Genomic DNA, 21,521 nt, shown 5'->3' with positions numbered 1-21,521 from the left:
AATTAAATATAATATATAATATATTATATAACTTTTTGTCATAATTTTGCATTGTTTGGTATTTTATTATTTAATAAATTATAGATTGCATAATGTAGGCTATTGTATTTCTGCCAAATATACTAATGACATGCAACGTTGACTCTCCTGCTGCTGGTTGATGTGTGGCGGTTTTGGCAGCGAGTGTAGCTCATCCTACAGCCAGTAGTGGCCAGCAGCAAACAGCAGCCCTGGTGGCGGTCGAGGAGGAGCGGAACGAGAAGGAGGAGGATAGACAGATTCGGGGCGAATCGTAGACCCGCTGAGACACAGAGAGGGAAAGGGAACGAAGAGAACAGGACTCCCTCGACGTCGACTGAGCCATGGCCACTGAAACAGTCTCTCCGGCATGTACGGGGTCCAGTTTGCTGCAGCCCATCAGCGAAATCATAAATCTGCCCCTGGATCAGGTAGATATACAGAACCGTTATACACGCAGTTTATGGCAAGCATTCCGTCGCAGAGCTTCCAAAAAAAAAAACATCGCAACGAAGCTGGCGTTTTCGGAGATGATTCTGGCTGCTCGAGCCTTCATTTGACTGAGAGTGGGCAATGGGCTCTCGAATTTTAATAAAATCGATGCAATCGCAGTGCTGACTAATGTATCAATGCGCGAATAGGTGCACGGAGAAAGAAAGAATGTGCACATGCGAATGGGATGGATAGCGTTGAATGAAATTGCCGATATAATGAATACATTTCACATGTAATCGTCTGCGGGCCTCTTCCAGTGTGCGCTGCTTCAAAAGACCTGTTAAGTGACATTATTTAGACGGGTAAAATGGCAATATTACCAATGCCCTCCTTGATGAGATTGGAATTTGTCGATGCTTCAAGGCAATGGCAAATCCATAAATGGTGTGCATAGTGGGTTTTGGTTTCTTATTTCTTGTAATGACGTTTCTCGGTAGCTCTGTCTGTTCTCCACCGCTTCTATTGTTAAGCAGTAAAAACGAATTATATGCCAGGGGCTGGGGATTTTGATCAGGGAAGCTAATGCCAAATGTATTGTATTTTATTTTTCTCGGTTAATGCGTGGCTTATTGGAGCAAACGATACGATGCATTCTTGCTTTAATGGATAATCGCCAGACAACCTTGGCTTAAGTGCTATACGCTAATGAACTGGATGCGTGATGGACGTAATTTGCCGGTGAATAGCCGATGACATTTGTACGATGGGTGATTCTGGTGGTTGGCAGCTTCTATACTAGATGTAACGGTTTGGTCGCCCTGGCCTGTCACATGTGGTGGATCGGAGCTCCGTCTCGTTAGGGCCGCTTCAGAAGCAAGACGTAGCCTACGGTTCATCAACATGTAGCCTACAACCTCCACGCACTGGCTTGGCCTGTTGGAGATCTATGGATATGTGCATTCACTTTAGTATTGGGGTTTGTTGTCGAGGTATGCATACTCTGGTGGTCTTATCTTTTTTTCATATGATCTTGTAAATCTAAATTAGCATATGTTACTGTCTCAGGCATTCAGTTTCAGCAACATCACCAGTTTATCTTACAATCTCCCCCGCCTCTCCCCACAGATTCATGGGTCGACACCCTCTGCCCCAAAACATCCCCACCACCCACCCAGACCCTGTCTGAGATCTGGCCTAGTTCTTGAAAGGAATCTTTCTGTGGTGTATTCTCCTCTTGATATTAATGTGTGGTGGCAGGGTGGACCTTTGCTTCGAGAGATGCAGAGAGAGAGACCTGAGACTCAAGATCTGGGATCCGGCAGTTAAACGCATCAATGCGACTGGGCTGCTGTAGTGCCCTTGAGCAACTAACTCGCAACACTTTTCAAAGGGCCGGTCTATCTCTGGTTAACAGCCGTAACGCTGCAGTAATGTTTGCCCCCTGTTCTTTTCTGGCGCTGATATCGATGAGCTGTCCCAGCGGGTACGCATCGGGGCTTTCGTATTTGTTTGCATCTCGGCGTGCGTAACATTAGTTTCAAATATGTGTGCATTGACTGCACTAATGGAGGTACAACTGTCGTTCATCAGTGTTTCACTATGGAAGGCCTGCCCTGGTCCCCGGCTTAGTTCAGCGTTCAGTCAGACAAGCATGCCCGCCTTCGTTCACAAGCAGGTTACGAACACGTTACGATCATGGGGCAGACAGGTTAGTGTAGTGGCTGGGGTGAATCCACTGCCAAAATGTACTGGGCGCAATTCCCCACATCGGCAATCTTACTTGTAGGCCTGCTAGAGCCAGATATCCTTCCCCTCTCCCTCTACCTTATTGTATCTGCAATCACTAGTTGCTTTGGATGAAAGTGTCGTTCAAAACGACTACATACTTAATAGCAGTCAATAGATGAAAAAAACAATGGTTACCGTACAGAGAGACAATGATGAGACATTGTTGCTTCTATAAATGCTTCCTTTATCCAGCATGCATTATTAATGAGGATACATCAACAGTCGTGGACTGTTTTCACTCGGCTGCCAGCGAGCCGTATCAGGTGTTGGGTGTGGAGGGGCATAGGGCCAGGCAGCGTGTGTCTGTCTGTTGATGCCTGGAGGATCATCAGGTGTCAGGGGTACAGGTGTCCTCCTCGGTGTTCATGACATGAGATTGATATTTAGTCATTGAGCGGACCACTTACAGTGATTTCGGATGCATGTCATTAAGGGTCGGGCTGGGGGGAGACATGCCTCCTGGTAGGCTGTAAACATTGGGGGATCGAACCCAGAACCTTTCATGTTGAGAGTGGAATACCCTTAGCCCTGACTCTATTCTACCCGTTGACATGTCATACTATAACATGACAGGTTGTGACATGACATATGTGACACTGATGTAAACTGTGATGTTGCAGCTGCCAATGGTTGCGTTGATATCGACTAATATTGCTGTTTTTATGATATCTACCTTAAGGCTGCCACTAATGATTAAGTGGAATTAATAAATTAGTCAATTATTCATTTCTGATTTAATTAATCACATGATTAATGATGAATGCCCATCAGAAGTTAGTGTGTTATCATCATAACCATCTAATATAGAGAATGTTCACCACTTTCACTTGATAAACAACTAAAACGATGAATCCATTTTTTTGCGTTTTGATTTTCATTGACTGATCACTCTAGATTATTCTATGGGCTGAGTGACTCTTTGTGCGAATTGTGCTTTCTAGAAAACTTTGGTGCGCTATAGCTCGAGGGAGATCAGTTTGTGGTACAGTAGGCCTATTCTTTATATCCAGGCTGAATACAGAATAGCCTAGCTAGCTACATTATCATTTAATCTCGGTTAGCATTGGCCTTTATGTTGTAGTCAAAACTACCTGGTCTAAAAACAGATTCCTTGGTTTACTATTTATTTAAAAGTCTTCTTTTTGGAGAAGAACTGAAACAAGTATGTTTCCTCAAACAAGACACAAATTCAAGCACAAATGTAACTATGAAATCGTGGACTGAGTTAGCTTTTGTATGTTGGGGCTGTTGATCCATTTGGCTCTACAGATTTTTTATTTTCCAATCCAGTATTATTTATGGATAAAGTGAGAAGGAATGTTTGTTTGTGTTGGAAGTACCTAAGACATATAGAACATTGGTCCCAGCCGCAGGAAGGAGATGCAACGTTAGCTTACTGTTGAATAGTTGAACAGTTTGTCTCACCGTAGATCACTGCCACTGATATCGACTAGCCTTTATTGTGTTCCCCAGTAGAAATTTATCATGGAGACTCGAAATGGCACATTCCAATGAAGAAGTGCTTTATTTGTCAGCTGTTTTTGAAACCTAACATTCCTCTCGCCCAATTTCCCTGAACTCTTCATCTATGTCTGTTCATCTACTGAATCAACAGAATAATGGTTGGTTCAGCTTACAATATAATAGTTGCCTGTGGTGGGATATCTTCTACAAAAATTGCATCAGTTGCTTCATTACATTGTTGTGTCAGAGTTTCACTTCTGAAATCGTGGGATTCCTCCTTCCTCTGTATAGGAACACGATTTCTAATGACTTCTTGAACTATCATGATCAGTTTGAAGCTAATTATTGTGTCAGACGAACAGTGGTGAAATTAGAACGAGACTCCTATAATTGTATATGTATAGCAACAACACCACCATGCTACCATTGTACTGACTGCTAGGCTTAGCATGATAGCCCTTCTGTACATCAAGCTAAATCAAAGGAGCCGTGCAGCATTAGCAACAAGCTGGTGCCTCTGATAGCTCAGACCACCCGCTCTGTGGGCGATCGTCTGCACGCTCTCAGGATGTTGCCGTGGAAACTGTCACCTCAGCTGCCGAGCAAATGGTGAGGCGTGTCCAGGCCTGGGCTCTGTAGGCCTACAGCTCACATTGATCAACGTCATACACTCCCTGGGCCTGTTTGTTTGTTTATGATTGGTTCAAAGGATAGTCGGGAGGCGGGGGGAAGCTGTGGTTTAATTGCTGTGATTGGTCAAAAGTACTCTGGGATGGGATTGTCAAAAGGCATAAAATGGAAAGGATACATGCGTGCGTTATGTGTGGTTTGTGTATGATTTTTGTAAATATGCATGGTAAGTGCCTTCATGATATGTGAGAGATATGGGGTATGATTTGAGATATGATTTTGTAGGGAATTTTGAAGCATTTGTATTTGTTTCCTATATCCCAAATTAAGTGACCAAGAGTTGAAATATTTTCCTCCTGCACACGTGTATCATTTATTAAGCGCTCAGTAAATTAATCCTTTGCTCTGGTGGTTTTGGTAGAATTTCCTTTTTGTCCAAAAATACAAATGAACAAATGACAGAGCCTTACTGTTGCTGAATGAAGGGAACAGTCAATGGGGTTTCTGGCAGTTGTTTTTTATGTAAATGATCAACTGTTGTGATTGGCTGACTGCATGAGAAGGTTAGCAGTCACCGGTAACTTGAGCTTTGATGAGACAAGTTTGAACTCATTGAGTGAGTGGGATCGGCTTAGCAACACCAGGCAAAAAACCACATCTGAAAAAAGTAAGAAATCCCCAAAACCATGAAACAGCGTGGCTCGACACCAGAGACCACCTTTAACCGACAAGGTTCCCCTGAATGAAACACTCCAGCAGTTCAGCTCACTGATAATATGTCACAAACTCACCAAGTGGCACTGGTTGAATCTTAAGGTCTCTTAAGGGATTTTGAGGTTCATGTTCTCATCAAAATCATTTTACTATTTAGACCTTTAGCAGACACCTTTACCCAAAATGACTTGCAGCAGTCAATTCAGTCATTAGGGAGCATGGATTAGTGTATCTTGCTCAAGGATGCCTACAGGTATCCCCCCTTTCCCCCACCACCACTATCCTTTTCTGGGATTGGAGTCACCGGTCGTCAAGTCCCGTGCACAACGCTGCAGCTTAACAAACCATTGCCCCCCAGCTAAGTGTCTTAACGCGGTCTGTGTGGCTGTACAATGCTTTATGATAGGAGCTTGGTTACGTGGACATAAATCGCCAGCTCTCCGACGTATTTGACGGAGAGTGCACTTAGAGAGCCGGTGGGGGATTTAATCATCTGTGAGTGCTATGGTTGAGGTCCCCAATGAAGCCACTGGCAAAAGGCAGAGCAGATGCTAGAACCAGGGAATGAAGGGGTTAATTTCGACATCATCAGAAGGTAGGTGGGTCCTGTATTTCCTCGAGGTCCGACCCATCGTCGAGTTTCATCATGAGTTTCATCATTTCCATTTTGGGTCAGTTTCTGGAGTTCGTTTTTTGAGGAAGGACTTCCGTCGAGTGATTGATCATCTTGCCACTTCCAAATTGTTATTCTGCTAAGCTCTAGGTATTTCCCATCATTTACATATTGTATCATCATCAGATCACGTAGCTATTTGCTATTTGCAGCCTTGTCTCAAATCAGTTGTTGGAGGTGTATTTGTGTGTACAGCACAGTCCACCCGTGTGTGTTTTGAAGATGTGAAATAATGAAGTTTGAATATATTTAAATAATATTATTCCTAAAAGGAATAAAGGAAAAAAGTAAAACATTTGCTTGTGGTTTGCTCCCCTCCCATAATCAGGAAAGGAAGGAAAACTAGTCTCATCCCTTGATGGAGAACAGGGTTTTCAGAAGGTTTTAGTGGTTTTAGCACAGGTTCATTAGGGATAAATCTCACCCAACAGTAAAGCATCTTCTCTGATTAATCTGTTTGTATTTTTGGCGTACAGCATATTCCGTAGCTTAGCATATTCTTTCTGCTAAACCCTGTCAGTAACGAGAACATCTTGTTCTTCTCCTGGAGGTGATAAACGATAATATTGAGTTATATCGCGTCCAGCTCTATATTTCTAATTACTGCAAATAACCCGTTCATCACACCAACGACACCGACATTAATCAACAACCCCTGACCTTCCCTCCCTGTCTTCATATGATGATGAAGACGAAGAAGAGGAGGATTCTGATTGATTAAAAAAAAACACAGCCTTCACTCAATCCAATGTCCAGCCTCCCTCTTGGCTAAGAAAAGGATGTCTCCTAGCAACTGCCACTTCAAGGATTCCATCGCTGCTGCCCGCAGCCAATAGTGCGGTAGAGTTTGATAGAGTGGCTTTTAGAGAGAGAGAGAGAGAGAGAGAGAGAGAGAGAGAGAGAGAGAGAGAGAGAGAGAGAGAGAGAGAGAGAGAGAGAGAGAGAGAGAGAGAGAGAGAGAGAGAGAGAGAGAGAGAGATAGGTGAGGGGGGTTGGCTCTGCTAGCAAACAGGTTTCCTTCCTCCGTATATTAGCACAACCCCTGTTTATATTTATTTGTACCCGTTGTTATTGTTGACATCTGTACTAGTTTTGCCAATCTATTCTGATTATTGTGAGTATATTAGCTTTTGTGTAAATATCAATCAATTATTTACATTACATTAAGGAGATTTAGCAGATGCTTTTATCCAAAGCCACTTACAATAACTACATTTGTCAGGAGAAGGTGAAACAATATATCGCTGTCGGAAGGATGTTCATAGAACCAAGTCTAAAGCACTAATCAATTAATTATCTTACATTTATACCACCTCCCTGGCATATGTGTAGTTTATTCCTTTTTACTCCTATATAGACCGGGCTTGATATGACTGCGTAAGATAAACTGGTAGAAATAGGCTGAATAGGGCAACCAAAGAGAGAAATGCATTCATACTCGTCTAATTACACAGGAGCTAAATAAATAGTGAATTATGTAGTCCTCTGTTCAGTTCATTTCATTAGATTCATAAGCACCACGAGTCTCTTCATTGTGTGTCCAGGCTAAAAAGTAGTAACCCTACCGTCCTATCCGGACCCTCACCCCCTAACCGGGCCTTGGAGCGACGTACTTCTCACACTAATGAATCCCTTCCCTTCCGCTTCATGTGACGAGTGTGACCTGAACTATGACCTCCGGTGTTAAATCTGTACATGTCTGTGTGTCTGTGTCTCTTGCCCAGAGAGGGAAGGGGTTAAGTCACCCATTGTGTTTCACACGACCTACAGCGAGTCATTTCCCTGCAGAAACATTACGCAAACTCCCCATCCCTCCAGCAAAGTAAACCGCTACACTTCCTCCCCGTTCCATTAGTTTAAAATGACCTCCAGCAATCTAGTGTTCACTGGTCCTCCTGTTTCCTGTTGCTGACAGCCTTAGGGCCAGCTTGACGTAAAGTTTTTTTTTTTTCAATCCGGGGGTGGAAAAAAAAACATCAACACACCAACAAGTGTCATGAATTAAAGAAGATGGCGGCGAGCTAGTGTGTCTGGACAGACGGTTTGTGGCATCTGAGTGGGCCCAGTGGAGCCAGCGCTCCGTATGTCATATTAATGAGAGGGCGCCAGATGAGAAGAACCCAGGACATGGGTTTTAAGTAGCACTGCCTGCTGTAGCTGCTGCCCAGAAGTCAGTCAGTCAGTCAGTCTCTCTCTCGCTCTCTGAGGAAAGACATTGATCTCCCACTCCCTCTATTTTATTATATTATCTCTCTTTGAAGGAGACGGTGGTTCTGGTCAGAGAGTCGTACAACCCATATAGACAAGGACTTATGCAATAGAGTTGATATAATTATGTGCATGTGTAGTCAGCCCTGTGTCTATATGTGTGGTCTGGAACCTGGATATTGTAAGTGATTGATGCATTAGCTTATTTTATATTTGTACTGCACCTCAAAGTTGAACAATTGTATGACTTCTATTGGTGATATAAGTCATGCTTATCTACATATGTATAACCTGGTTTTAATGGCTCTGTGTAAGAGCCTTTCTGTGTTTGTTTGTGTGATACAGAGCATGTAATCACGCCCTGTTTCACAGTGAAAGCTATACAGGAAATAGAACCCAATGCAGCGGGCATGCTCAATGCGTTGTTTCCATGCAGGAAATAGAACTCATAATCTTTGCAATGCTAGTGCCTTCCTCAGTGCCAGTACAATATATTTAGGGGAATGCAACCCGTAATCCTTGCAGTGTTCTACAAATTAAGTTCTCTAGTGTGTTAAAGGACTGAGGAAGCTGTGGTGCTAGGCTGATAAGACATGCATCCATGTTTGTGTAGGGTGTTTTGCAGATCACCACTGAGAAAAAGCCATGCAGGCGTTTGTTTGTGTCCCGCACTCTTTCTGCGCAGCTGAGGAGTGACGTGGTGAACTTTTGTGCGTTTGTGTGAACAGCTGACAACACATGCTTGTCGTCTGCGTTGTGTATTCTTAGTACACGACTGTGAATGCACGTGTATATGTGTGTGTTTTATGTAAGCCACCAGCTGGGCTTTTCGCGTTGCTCGTCAGACCATCTCAGAGAGCTGTGTGTGTGTGTGTGTGTGTGTGTGTGTGTGTGTGTGTGTGTGTGTGTGTGTGTGTGTGTGTGTGTGTGTGTGTGTGTGTGTGTGTGTGTGTGTGTGTGTGTGTGTGTGTGTGTGTGTGTGGTCCACCTGTGATGTCCTGACTGTATTTCCACCCCCACTGTGTGGGTCAGAATGCAATCGTAGATTTACGTATTCCTTTGGGAGGACTTTGTGCTGAGCTTGGAATTATTTGCCACTCCCATCTCCCCCCTCACCCTCACTAAATATATTTAAATTGTTCACACATATCCGTACCATATATAGAGCATCCACAATTCTCTCTCACAGGGTGACTGTTTCCAGCCGAACAGTTACATTTGTGTTATATACAACAGAGTATGCAGATCAGTGCAAATCAAATAGTGGCTCATGCAGTATCACAGGGTTCTGCTGTATTACTGCATGAGAAGCCACAGGACAACGTACTTGAACAATTAGTTTCAGTGACTGCTCCTACAACGTGACAGTAGTGGTGTGTATGACAACAGTACAACCACAGTCGTCTACTGTTGGACACTGGAAGCTGCAAGGTGCAACCCCAACCAGGTACCACAACCACAGTATCCCTTTTGTACGCCTATACATAGATATATATAATTTTCCTGATTTTTTTTTACTTGGTTATACTTCAGAAAGACACGCGCACACACGCACGCACGCACACACACACACCCACACACACACACACACACACACACACACACACACACACACACACACACACACACACACACACACACACACACACACACACACACACACACACACACACACACGCACACAGGCGTCCACGCAGAGAGAAGCAGCAGGGGGGGAAAGAAACGTCACCAGCTAGGGGCTGCCTTTGTTGGAGGTAATCTGTGTAATGGACTGTAGAGGCGCCCCTCTTCAGGCCGGGCTATAAATAGCTTCCGTCTGATCCCGTTTTAGCCCCCGCCCCTGTTTCATCACAGATGCTTCCCCTATCCTCCAGGCCCCCACCACTGCTGCATCACGGCAAAGGAGAGCTCACACAAGACCCACGATCCACCTTACCCTGCGAACTGTTTCACTGAAGGGGGTCTAGCATCGGTAGCTTTAGGCCTTTGTCACTGGTTGAATTGGTTAAGTTTGGTGTTCTCCTGTTGACAACTCTTCAACATATACTACCATACTACTAAATCACATCTAGTCTGGTTGTACCAGTGCCTTTTGTTTTTGGTTGTGTTGGTCGAGGTGGGCCTAGTGAAGTGTGTTAAAGTGCTGAGGTCTTTCCCTTTTCCACTAAGTTCTGCCAAAGACAAAAGGCAAATTCACAGCTAGCCTAGTTGTACCCGTGCCTTTGTTACTGGTTGCATCGGTTAAGGTTGGCCAAGGGCTAGCGTGTTGGAACGGTGTGCACGTTACTGCTCAGAGGAGCTCTTTGGAGTGTGATGATGGAATGGCTCTTGTTTCAAGTCTGACGCTCATGGCTCAGCTCTGGAGAGACCGTTGTATACCTTGGGAGGCCACAGTTTAACTGAATGAGGTTCACTGGTATTTAGGGCCAAGCTGTACATCCTTTCAGCATAAGTTTTATTTTTCTCTCTTGTAATCTCTCTCCCTCTCTTTCTAGCTTTAGCTTTATTGTCAAGGCATGAAGCAGTGTTACATTGTCAATACATGTTATATCCAACTTATTATCTCTCTCTTCCCCCTTTCTTTGTCTCTCTCCCCAGGTCAACTTTGTGGTGTGCCAGCTATGTGCTCTGCTAACGGCGTTCTGGTTCCGTCTGTACCTCCACCCCAAGAGGAGCAGTCCCTTCATCAGACATGTGGTCGCCACCCTCCTGGGCCTCTACTTCGCCCTCTTCTGCTTCGGCTGGTCAGTCCAGTCCGTCTGTCACCAACGCTATCAAACTAACAACCAAAAAGGCAGACTTTGCTCCGACCACGAGTGGACTATATCAGTCCCAGCTGCTGAACTGTATGGGCTTAGCATACCTAGCATAGTTTAGCATTGCCTAGCATATTTGAGCATAGCTGGTCTACAATATCAGTCCGTGCTAAGTAACTGTCTGGATTTAGCGTAGCGTGGTATATCTTAGAACAGCACTTTTTTATTGACAACTTGTGTTAAGCATTACTTACGTGTCTGAGCATAGCACTTTAGCTCCAACTCTCATACCAGTCCCAGATGTGGTCTGTGGTTATTAAGCTTTTATTGGGTTACTTTGCTAAACACTAGCTGCTACAAAGGGAAGTCTGTGTGTTTAATCTATACTTGTAATGATTCATCATGGTACTTATGTGAATACTCAAACGCTGTAGGCCTATATGCTATATATATAGGTGTTCATTCTCCATATATTGTGACTAGCGTGAAAGTGTTAGGCCAGCTAATACACCCTGTAACCAGCTATATTCTTTGATACATTACACTTTCATCTCAAAAGATTTAAGTCTTCACCTTCAAATTAAAATTTCACAAGCAAGTTAATTTAATATTATGCAAGTGTCTATCGTGAACACTGTAGCTCTGTGTATATCTAGTTGTCAGGGTAACAGGATGTCAAGGGGGACTCTGATTGAAAAGGGTGAAATTCAGTTTGGCTACGCCTGCTGTGGTCTTCCATCTCAGAGTTAAACCGGGGATATTCTGCTCACGAGGCTACCCCTTGGCCGCACCGTTTAGTACTCGCTGCTCGTTAATAAAATAACATTAATAATAAAAACACTGTTGGTGGTGGGTGTCGTTACCTAATTCAAAATCCCCTAATGTCTTATCAAGTCTTATATAATAATAACTAGTTCATCATATGATTATGTTGAGCTAGGCTGTGTTGAGCAAGAGCTAAAAATGTACTTATTAAAAAACAAAAATGTCTGCGTTCTTTCTCAGATTTGCACCTGTGAATGTGGCGTGTAGCCTGTAGCATAGCATGTAGCATAGCGTGTATTAAAGCCTTTAGCTTATAGCAATGCATGTAGTAGTAGTAGCAGCTTATAGTAGTGCATGGCGTGTAGTCTTGCATGATTCCTGTGGTCAAGGTGTAACAGCGCGTGTGAGCTGTAGCATAGCGTATAGACGATAGCATCGTGCATAGCATGTGATAGCTATATCTCGTATTGTGTAGCACAGCATGTGGTGTTGGCTCCCAGGGTAGAACAGGGGCCTGACCCGTCGGACAGGTCAGCGCCGAGGGTGTCGGATACGGCGGCCCGTTCCAGTCTCAGGGCCCTGTGTCTGTGCGTGGGCGGGTTCTGGGTTTTACGTTCCCAGGGTCCTTAGGGACACGGTGGATCGATGTGAGCCAATCACGTGCTTTGTTTACAGACGGTAAAGTTCACAGACTGCTTCTTGTCATCGGTGTATGAGAGCTTGTCTCTGGCTGTCTGGATATACTATGAAACCAGACACGGTTGTGCTGCGTACGCCACAACTGCTGGACAAACTTCAGTGGAGGAGGTGGATAGGGAGAAAGAGCGAGAGAGAGACAGTTTGTGCATGTGTGTGTGTGACCATTATGTCGGTTCTCACACTGCCCCACGTGCTGGTAGACTTCTAGTCTGTCACATCTTGGATTTGGGTTCCATAGCAAGGCATAACTCCTGCCTTTGTTATAATAGACTGCTTCTTGTAAATGTTAGGAAGCCGTTTTTTTGTAGTTTTGGTCTTTGATAATGTTTTTGATAGGAAAAATGAGAAAACAAAAGATTGGGTTGACTGACTAGGCAACTGAAACAGAAAAACATATTAATGGCTCACTTCCTGTGTGTTCCAGGTATGCGCTCCACTTCTTGGTTCAGAGTGGGCTGACGTATGGCATCATGATCCTGACCGGAGTAGAGCACATGCACAAGTAAGACCACACCTTCGGAGTATAGAGGCTCCTTGCATGAGAATTAACTTCTTGAAGACATGAGAAACTGAAACGTTCAAATGATTAACTGTTACAAAAACATGCCTTTTTTAAACAGTGTCTTATTGACTGCTGTTGCCTACTTTTAACTCGTAAATAAAAAGTAGCGTACTGCACTCTTGAATGTAACTGCTGGGACCAACAGTTTAACAATATCCTCTCTGTTTAACAGAACTGTAGATGTTCTGTTCTGTTCTGTGAAAGTCTACGGTGGGATTCAAGCTTGCAACATTAAGGGCACGCTCCTGACCCACTCTTATAACATATAACTGTCAGTTAGACATTAAACTTGGCACTCATAGCAAATGAGTGATTCAATAACAGATAATTCCCAGGAAACATTTACACCAGTCAAGGTGTATGCTTTTCCATTCAGAAGGTTGAGTCTAACTTCTCTCAAATATACATGGGAACAGACACGTAGTACACGTTTAGTATCCGTTAAGAATCAAATGGGTTTCCCGTACGTCGGGTAACTAGACGTCCTCTTTTGCCCGGACATGCCCTCTTTTTGAGACACTTTAAAAAAAAATTGTGGCGGCATTTCAAAATCGTCCGTGATTTTATTAAAGCCTCATACATGTTCACATTGAATTTGCGTTGCATTTCTCTGGGTCGTTCACAAACTAGTTAGGCTACGCCCTCCCCTACTCAGTTCTGTTCGCTTTGCATTGGTGGAAGTGAGTAGGGGGAGTGGTTAAGTAAAGCCTTCAGATTGGATGCTTGACTTACTTAGTTTCTGTCATGTTTTGTATTTTTTTTTTTAGCATTATTGTTTTATATGGACAAACATTAACAAATTTGTCCTACAGGGGATTGATAAAGTTCTATCAATTGAACAGAAAGAAACACTCGGTCATACTTTACACACTTTACCACAGCATTGACCTACTGAATGCCACAGATATATTTTAAGCATTGGACTGAATGCCACATAAATATATATTTTTTTTTTTGCACGTTTGCAACGTTTAAAGGTTCAGGGAAAAGTATATGCCTCTACCGATGTTGCTTAAGCCAATAGCCTTTTGAGGCAGTGTTGTTTCTGAATATTAGTGTTAAGGGCCAATAATGCTTACTATCATACATTAGTCACCATATCTGTGGACACATTTGTATGCAGTCTCATGTTAATACCCCCCCCCCCCCCCCCCCCCGCCGACAAAATCTCACTCTGAACTCAGTTCAAAAATTGAGAGCCCTGGAATAATGTTGAACTCAAATACATGCCGCAACACAGACTGAAATACAAACTTGACTACAAACACTTCAAGGGTTATTGGTTCCAGTCCCTAAAGGAGAACAGGGAGAGCGTTAAACTAACAGGGCTTATGGTTCATCACGGTTCCTCACTGCATTCCGTTCATTCATCTCTCTGTCTGTTCTGATCTCCTTCAGATACTGCCTGGTGGTTGCCCTTGGTTACCTGAGCTTCTGTCAGATTACACGGGTCTACGTGTTTGATTATGGGATGTACTCTGCAGACTTCACAGGGTAAGGCCCCTTCGCTGAGCTTGTTTAACGGCGCTATTTGACAGAAGCTGTATACTCTGGTTATTTGACCTTTTCGCTTGATTCATTTCAAATACATATTTATTGCACATTTAAACAATTTACAGGATATGAATAACAAATGTTACCTTGTGGAGGCTCCAACAGCTTGTATCAGTTTGCAGTGTTATCTATGTATTCAATTGATGCTGTGAGAGTCTCTGTATGTCAATATGTGGTACACAAACAGGGACATGTTAACATCAAGAATTTAAAATACATAAACAGACATAAAAGTACATGGAAATTCTCATTAAAAGACAAACAATTGTTTATGCAAGGACATACAACATACGTTGTAGGTCTTAGGGCCTTGTGTTGATAGAGTCCCTGGTGATGTGTGTGTTTGAATGTGTTTGTCTTTCAAATGCCATGCTTGGTTTCTGTTCCGCAAAGTAAAAGAGCAGCCAGGGGTAACCTTGTCTCAATTGAAACATCTAACATTGATCAGTCAGAACAACAGACCACAAAAAACAACAAGGCTGAAAATAAGTTAACGACCAGTCATTTCAAAGTCTCTCCTGACAAGGAGGCTGTGTTTTCTACTCAGTACGTTTTCTACTCAGTACGTTTTCTACTCAGTGTGATTTCTACTCACTCAGTAGAATCTTGAAGTTATGAATAGATTTTTTTTATATTACTTGATTCAGCATCGTCAATATCCACCAAACCTCACCCGATAAACACTAGAAAATATGACCTTAATTGTCCTGGTGTTGCACTCTGGTCATGCTAGGGCAATACAGGACTATAGAGCGTACCGTTGGCAAAAACTGTATAATTGTCAAACAGCCAGTGTGTACATGCAGGCCTTCCGTCCTGGGCAGAGAGGTGACATTATTTATGTAATCTTTTCATCTAAAGCTAAACTATCTGCCCTCCATTTCCCTCCAAGGCCCATGATGGTCATCACGCAAAAGATAACCAGTCTGGCGTTTGAAATCCATGACGGTAGGTTCATACGCAGAGTTTACTTGCTGATGTCTGCATCCGGTGTATTTACTGTTTTTACAACTCGCTATTGTATCAGGATATAGAAACTGATGTTTTTGCCATTTTTTTTTATCAGGAATGGCCCGTAAGGAGGAGCATCTGACACCTGGGCAGAAAATATTGGCCATAAGGTTTGGCTTTAAAATCATATCTTGTTTCATCTTTTATACTGTACAAGTATGTACCAATACCAGTATGTCCGAGTATGTTTTCACAATAGTACCAATAGGCTCCCCAACACATGTACCTTCTTTGGTTGGTCTCGTGCAGGAGAATGCCCAGTTTACTGGAGTACTTCAGCTACAACTGTAACTTCATGGGCATCCTCGCTGGCCCAACCTGCTCCTACAACGACTACATTGCCTTCATCGAGGGCGGGACCTGTTGTCATAGAGACTTTGAGACCAGTAGGAAGGCCTGTGGAAAAGTGAAAGGGAGCGAGCCTTCACCGAATGTGAGTCCCAGTCTATCTTCTGAAACACTGTAGAAAAGCATTCAACAGTGTAATATGTCCTTCAATTTGTGTGTGTAGACATTTAGCAGATGTTTTTCTCCAAAGGGAGAATCTTAGATACAGTACATGTATACTAAAGAGCAGCATGGGGTTAGGGCATCTACATGTACCTATATGTAGACTGTAGACAATGGGGTTTGAACCCAGAACCTTCACATTGAGCGTCAAACACCCTCACCATTAGACTAACCTGTCCTAAATACAGATATTTAAATACAAACAGCCTAAGCCAAACCCTATGTACGTATGTATGCGTACAATAAACACCAATGTGACCTTCAACCTTGTCTTGTTTTTTTATCTTCTCACAGACGGTGGTGGTCCAGAAGATAGCGACATGCTTCTTCTCCCTCATGGTCTTTCTGTTGGTGTGTAAAGTGTTCCCCGTCGAGCGCAACATCGACGACGACTTCATCGCCAACACGCCGTTCTACGCCCAGGTCGTGTACCTGTACCTGTCCATGCTCACCACGCGGCCAAAGTACTACTTTGTGTGGACGCTGGGTAGGTGACACTCGCTAGAGAGATGGCTAGCTAGCTAGTTTCATTTGGCAAAATGTACTGTGTGGATGCTAGGTAGGTGCTACGTGACTAGGCAGCTTGCTAGCTCAATATGTATATTTATAGAAAATGGGAGTGTATGTATGTATCTATGTGGACGTAGTAATGTATGTTCTCTTGGCTCTAACGGGGCGTTTAATCTCTACACACCAGCGGATGCCATCAACAACGCCGCAGGCTTTGGGTTCAACGGCTACAACCTGGACGGCTCCCCGCGCTGGGACCTCATCTCCAACCTCCGGATCCAGAACATCGAGGTGAGGTGGAGCTCCCGTGCCTGGCTAGGAGCTACTGTGCCAGGTTCGGAGCTTGAATGCCTAGCTAGGAGCTTTAATGCCTAGCTAGGAGCTTGAATGCCTAGCTAGGAGCTCGAATGCCTTGTTTGGAGCTCGAATGCCTGGCCAAGAGATCAAATGCCTAGATAGAAGCTCCCATATCTGGCTAGAGGCCTTATTTAACTCCAGGTGTGACGATGATGAGCCATGACAAGCCATTTCTACAAACTACATGTTTGTGACTCAAGTGGAAATGGTCAACCCAGATGTATGCATTGAAATGGCTTGTCATGGCTTATTAACACCAGACCAGGTGGTAAAATAGAGGCCATTTAAACCACAATCACACTGACCCTTCTATCAATGATTAATGCACAGTTAAAGTTCCTTAGGTTCCTTAAAGGCCTGCTGCTCACTCGATGACTAAAATACCAGTAATCACATAACACTTTTTTACGGATGTAAAGACCCTATTTACAGGAATAATGAATGAATCAACCAAATATCCAGGAAAGGGCTCAGGAATGTTCGATATGCTTCCTGTAAACACAAATAGCCCAGGATATAAGCCTTGAGTGCATCAAATCTATTATTCACCACACTTTCATAATTACAAATGATTGTGCTATCACTGTTCACAAAAATGCATGCCTAACTGGAAAATAACTAAAATATTGGTTTGTCATAATTAGAAAATCTATTCCCCCCAACAGTGGTCCCCTGTTATTGATTCCAGTGGAACTGATTATTGAATGTTATATTGATTCCAGGGGATTATGCAGAGCAGGTTAGGAGTTTCCCAGTGCACGCCGGCAGCATGCTAAATGTCCTTCTTCTGTCCTTTTTTGGGATTTCAGTTGGCAACCAGCTTCAAGGTATTCCTGGACAACTGGAACATCCAGACAGCACACTGGCTCAAACGGTAAGATGATGTTGGATTGTGTTGTTCGGTCCTGTTTGTCATTAACTGGGAAACTGTTAATATGTGCCAAGTGTCAGACACAATACCGCCTTCAGGCAGTCATATGTATCCAGTCTGTAGGTTTGACAGGCAAATATCTATTAGATTGTAGAAGGCATTTTGTTTAGTTTTACATGTTTTACTGTGTATAGGTCTACCAGGCAAATTTGTAAAGAAAACTAAAAAAGTATTAAAGATGTGTGCTGAATAAATCTATTAACTTTTTCAAAACAACTATGAAAATCAAAATCTATCATGCAGATATAAATAAATACGTGAAGCTCATTTTTGGCATTCAATCACTTCCTCTCACTCATAGGGCCTCACTGGGACTGCCGTTTCATGAAAGGTTTACCTCTAGTGGTTAGAGCCAGCATTACAGGCTGTGACGTTGTTAGGGTCAACTGTTTCCATTTCTTTATTACTATACTTTTTTACTCCTAATGGATAAAAGATTCAGTTACAATATTGCTATGCTCAGGAAAGACCTGTGTAAAGTAATAAATAAAATAATAAGTAAAAATGTGCAACAATACAAATATACATAAAGAATTTAAACCTAATAAATAGAACAGGATTAAATGACTTGAGCGATGCATTGTACACTAATGTGAAAAGGTTGCTACGGCTATGTGTGTGTGTAACTAAAGCATGTGTTTGTGGCGCTAGGGTTTGTTATGAGCGCTGTCCCTACAATCCCACGGCGGCTACCTTCATCCTGTCGGCCATGTGGCACGGAGCCTACCCTGGATATTACCTCACCTTCCTCACCGGCATCGTGGTCACGCTGGCCGCGCGGGCCGTGAGTTCACCAGGGGCCTCGCCCTGCTGCTTTTACCTCTTTTTGTGTTTGTCCTCTTTCTCTTGTTCTTCCTTGTCTTTTTTTTTTAACTTTCCTTCCCTTATCTTTACTCCTTTCCTGAATATAAAATTCCTGAATATATAGAAAAATAGAAAATATGAATAGTCTTTGCCCTGATTTCTGAGTTCTTTTACACTTTTAATCCTGAATGTTTCCGCTAAACGTATCCCCCCATGGCTCCTCTCCCCCCCCCCAGGTGAGACACAACGTGCGGCCGTACTTCCAGTGCTCGCCCGCCCACAAGCTCCTCTATGACGTCATCACGTGGGCGTCCACCCAGATCGCCATCTGCTACACGGTGGTGCCGTTTGTACTGCTGTCCGTGGGCCCGTCCATCAAGTTCTACAGGTCTGTGATTGGCTCCGCTTGTCCCTTGGATGTCTTATCGAGGAAGTTCCGTTCCTCGGTTTTCAAAATCACTCAAGCTAAAAGAAACCTAATATCTTGTAGGCGTAAGGGCAACCGAGGCTTGTGTGCTGTTGGAGTAAAGACACAGTTATTATCACAGCCCTTGATGAAAGCACAGTCCACTAGAGGTGATCTATGCGCCACACACCTGAGTGGATATTCGATTTTGCTGTGGCTTATCCAGACCATTCAGATATAGATCCTTAAGGAGCAGGTAGGGGGGGGACCAGAGGCTCATTCCTCTGAAGGGTTTGAGGTTAGTTGAAGACTCTCTAGCTCCTCAGCTCAGCTCAGCTCAGCTCTCTGTCTGTGTCTCTCTGCTGTTCAGATCCTGGTGCTTCAGCCTCCACCTGGGCTGTGTGCTGCTGGCCGTCGCCCTGCCTGTCAAGCCCCGCCACCTGCGCCTCAAAGACCAGCACAAGACCCGGCCGCTCGTCCAGGACCAGGCCCAGGACCAGGCCCAGGACCAGGACCAGGGGCTCCAGAGCCAGCAGCCCCTAGTGGCCACCGACGGCAACTGCAACCAGAAGTCCAAGACCACATGAACCGCTGGTGTCCGGACTGCGCTGGGCGGGCCCACCGCCCCTCAAAGAGAGAGAGAGACCCACGGGGGAGGGGGTGGGGGCGGTGGTGGTGGTGGCGGCGGGACCAGCAGTGTGACAACCCTCCCTCCTCCCCTGACCTCTGACCCTTTCACCTGACCCCCCCCCTCCCTCCACACACACCCCACCCCCAACCTCTCCTACCTACCCTCCCACCCAACCCACCCTACCAGCCCTTTCCCACTCTGCCCCCCCCCCCCCCCAGCCCTCTGCCTGTGGTGTTGAGTGGTGGGATGTTCACCGACTGTAGCACGATGGCACGGAACACACAGCCAACAGGGAGAGGAAGAGGAGGAAGGCGAAGAGGTTTGATGTTCACCCCGTGTGTCACCGGGACTCCTTTAGAGGCGGAGGGCGTGGGGAGGAGGGGGGGGGAGGGTGGTTCGGTGTTTTTACCTTTTGCAGTGTTGCCCCCCATCCCCCCCCCCCTTTGGAAAATGGGAGGCGGGGGAGGGAGGAGGAAGAGGTGGAGCAGGAGGCGGGAAATTATCTCTGAGATGCCATTTTTTTCGACCACGTGACTTTATACAAACACTCCCATTGGACAGTTTTGGGGCGGTTGACTGTGTTTTGTGTCATGGGATCGTGATGGAGCGGTGGGAGGCGGAGCCAGCGGCCGGCCTTCCCGCCGCGGACGTGAGGCGAGGAACTCAACGCGGATTCAGTGTGTGTGTTTGTTTCGGCTCGGCGTGAGGAGGGACCCACTAGGGAAGGGAACGGATTTGAAATAACAGAGTAAATTATTTTTATTTTTTATCTAATTGTTGTCGTCGAGCAGATCGGTTGAATGGAAAAATGGAATCAAATGAATTGGTGGTTTAATTTAAAAGGAAAAATGTATATTTAAAAGAGGGATTGCGAGTGAGTGAGACGATGGTGAGGTTATGGAGAAGCGATGAATGAATGAACGAACAGGGCAATGAACCAGCAGAAGTGTGTGCGAATGAATAAGTAAAGGGATGCGTGTCCGTGTTTTCCAGCCGGTGATGTCACAGCTCTCGTTGATATGATTTGTCGTCAACAGGACCCTCCCACTGCACACTTCCTGCTTTCAGTGTGACATCACACAGGGTGCGAGCCTGTGATGTCACAGCATTGCTCCAGCGTCACATGATCAGTATTTCTCCAATGGCCATCAAGTGTTTCTGTCATACAAGCGGGTATGAGGTCACAAAGTCACACCTTAAAGAATGATCCGGAAATTCGAGCGGTTTCGGGAAAAGTGCCAATAATTATTTACACTCGGACGCCTTAGCTGTTGTCAGTTTTTTTTCTTTTCTTTTCTTTCAGTGAAGAAAGTAAAAAAGAAATGCAGGCCACTTTATACTACATGACTTAATTCTTCTTTGGTGTGCGTTGGAAAAGGAAATGTGGAGTATTACGGAGAGGAGCTTCTTTGCGTTTCCATCGATTTTAGATGTCAACTTTTGTCTATTTCTGTGCTTGTTATGTGTATTATACCAACAGAGTTTTACTGTAGTTTCATGGATGACAATTTAAAACCGATCCCTGGTTGTGGAGGAATGGGGGAGGGCGGGGGTGTAGGTAGCTGTTCCGGGTTACCACGGTAACCCGTTTGCCTGTGCGCCTCATCTGAGAGAAATGGAAGACGGTTCGCGACACCAGGCGATACCATTGCGTTTACCTTACACAGGAGATGTGGATGACACCATTTTGTAAATTCTGTGATTAAAAAAAATATGGATTTTTTTTTTAAACCAAGCCTTGGGTGTGTGTCTACTTTGTTACGATTGGGGAGGACATCTTACTTCCGTTCACCGTTGCAGTTTGTTATTTTAAATGTGGAATTATTCATTCATTTGGTCAATTATTTGTGTTTTAACAAGCGACAACTGAGCTGAGCTGATTGCAGTGTCTCTCGTGAACACAACATCTTCTGTTTCACTGATTGCTACCATTTAGTCATGTGTTCAGGACATGCTTTTATCCAAAGTGACTTACTTTTATCCAAATGAATTTAAGATACGTGATGTCATTATGGAGTAACGCCTTCAAGTCCCCTTTGTGAGAGGAAAATGTCTGGGAATGAGGTCAGCCTAGCTGAGAGCGACGAGGCTGGCG

At 44.3% G+C, this 21,521-nt stretch overlaps 1 protein-coding gene across 1 annotated transcript; it reads left to right on the top strand.

Moving 5' to 3' along the window:
- The first annotated feature begins 226 nt into the window (after nt 1-226).
- Nucleotides 227-21,161, top strand: mboat2b (membrane bound O-acyltransferase domain containing 2b). The gene is made up of 13 exons (XM_030344942.1): nt 227-449; nt 10,529-10,674; nt 12,575-12,652; nt 14,111-14,206; nt 15,159-15,214; nt 15,333-15,387; nt 15,527-15,710; nt 16,082-16,274; nt 16,485-16,588; nt 17,464-17,528; nt 18,237-18,369; nt 18,626-18,777; nt 19,166-21,161. The coding sequence occupies exons 1-13, from the start codon at nt 363-365 to the stop codon at nt 19,380-19,382; spliced, it is 1,566 nt and encodes a 521-aa protein (XP_030200802.1). The 5' UTR covers nt 227-362; the 3' UTR covers nt 19,383-21,161.
- The last annotated feature ends 360 nt before the right edge of the window (nt 21,162-21,521 follow it).

This window comes from Gadus morhua, chromosome 21 (genome assembly GCF_902167405.1).
Source record: "Gadus morhua chromosome 21, gadMor3.0, whole genome shotgun sequence".
Classification (NCBI taxonomy): domain Eukaryota; kingdom Metazoa; phylum Chordata; class Actinopteri; order Gadiformes; family Gadidae; genus Gadus; species Gadus morhua.
Note: the sequence above shows the minus strand (reverse complement) of the source record. Positions and strands in the feature narration are given on the sequence as shown.

Excerpts from the sequence above, each read along its gene's own strand:
- mboat2b (XM_030344942.1), top strand. The coding sequence starts at position 363 with ATGGCCACTGAAACAGTCTCTCCGGCATGTACGGGGTCCAGTTTGCTG. Across the intron at positions 10,675-12,574 it reads GCCCTCTTCTGCTTCGGCTG|GTATGCGCTCCACTTCTTGG; the intron begins GTCAGTCCAGTC and ends TGTGTGTTCCAG. Across the intron at positions 15,215-15,332 it reads GGCGTTTGAAATCCATGACG|GAATGGCCCGTAAGGAGGAG; the intron begins GTAGGTTCATAC and ends TTTTTTTATCAG.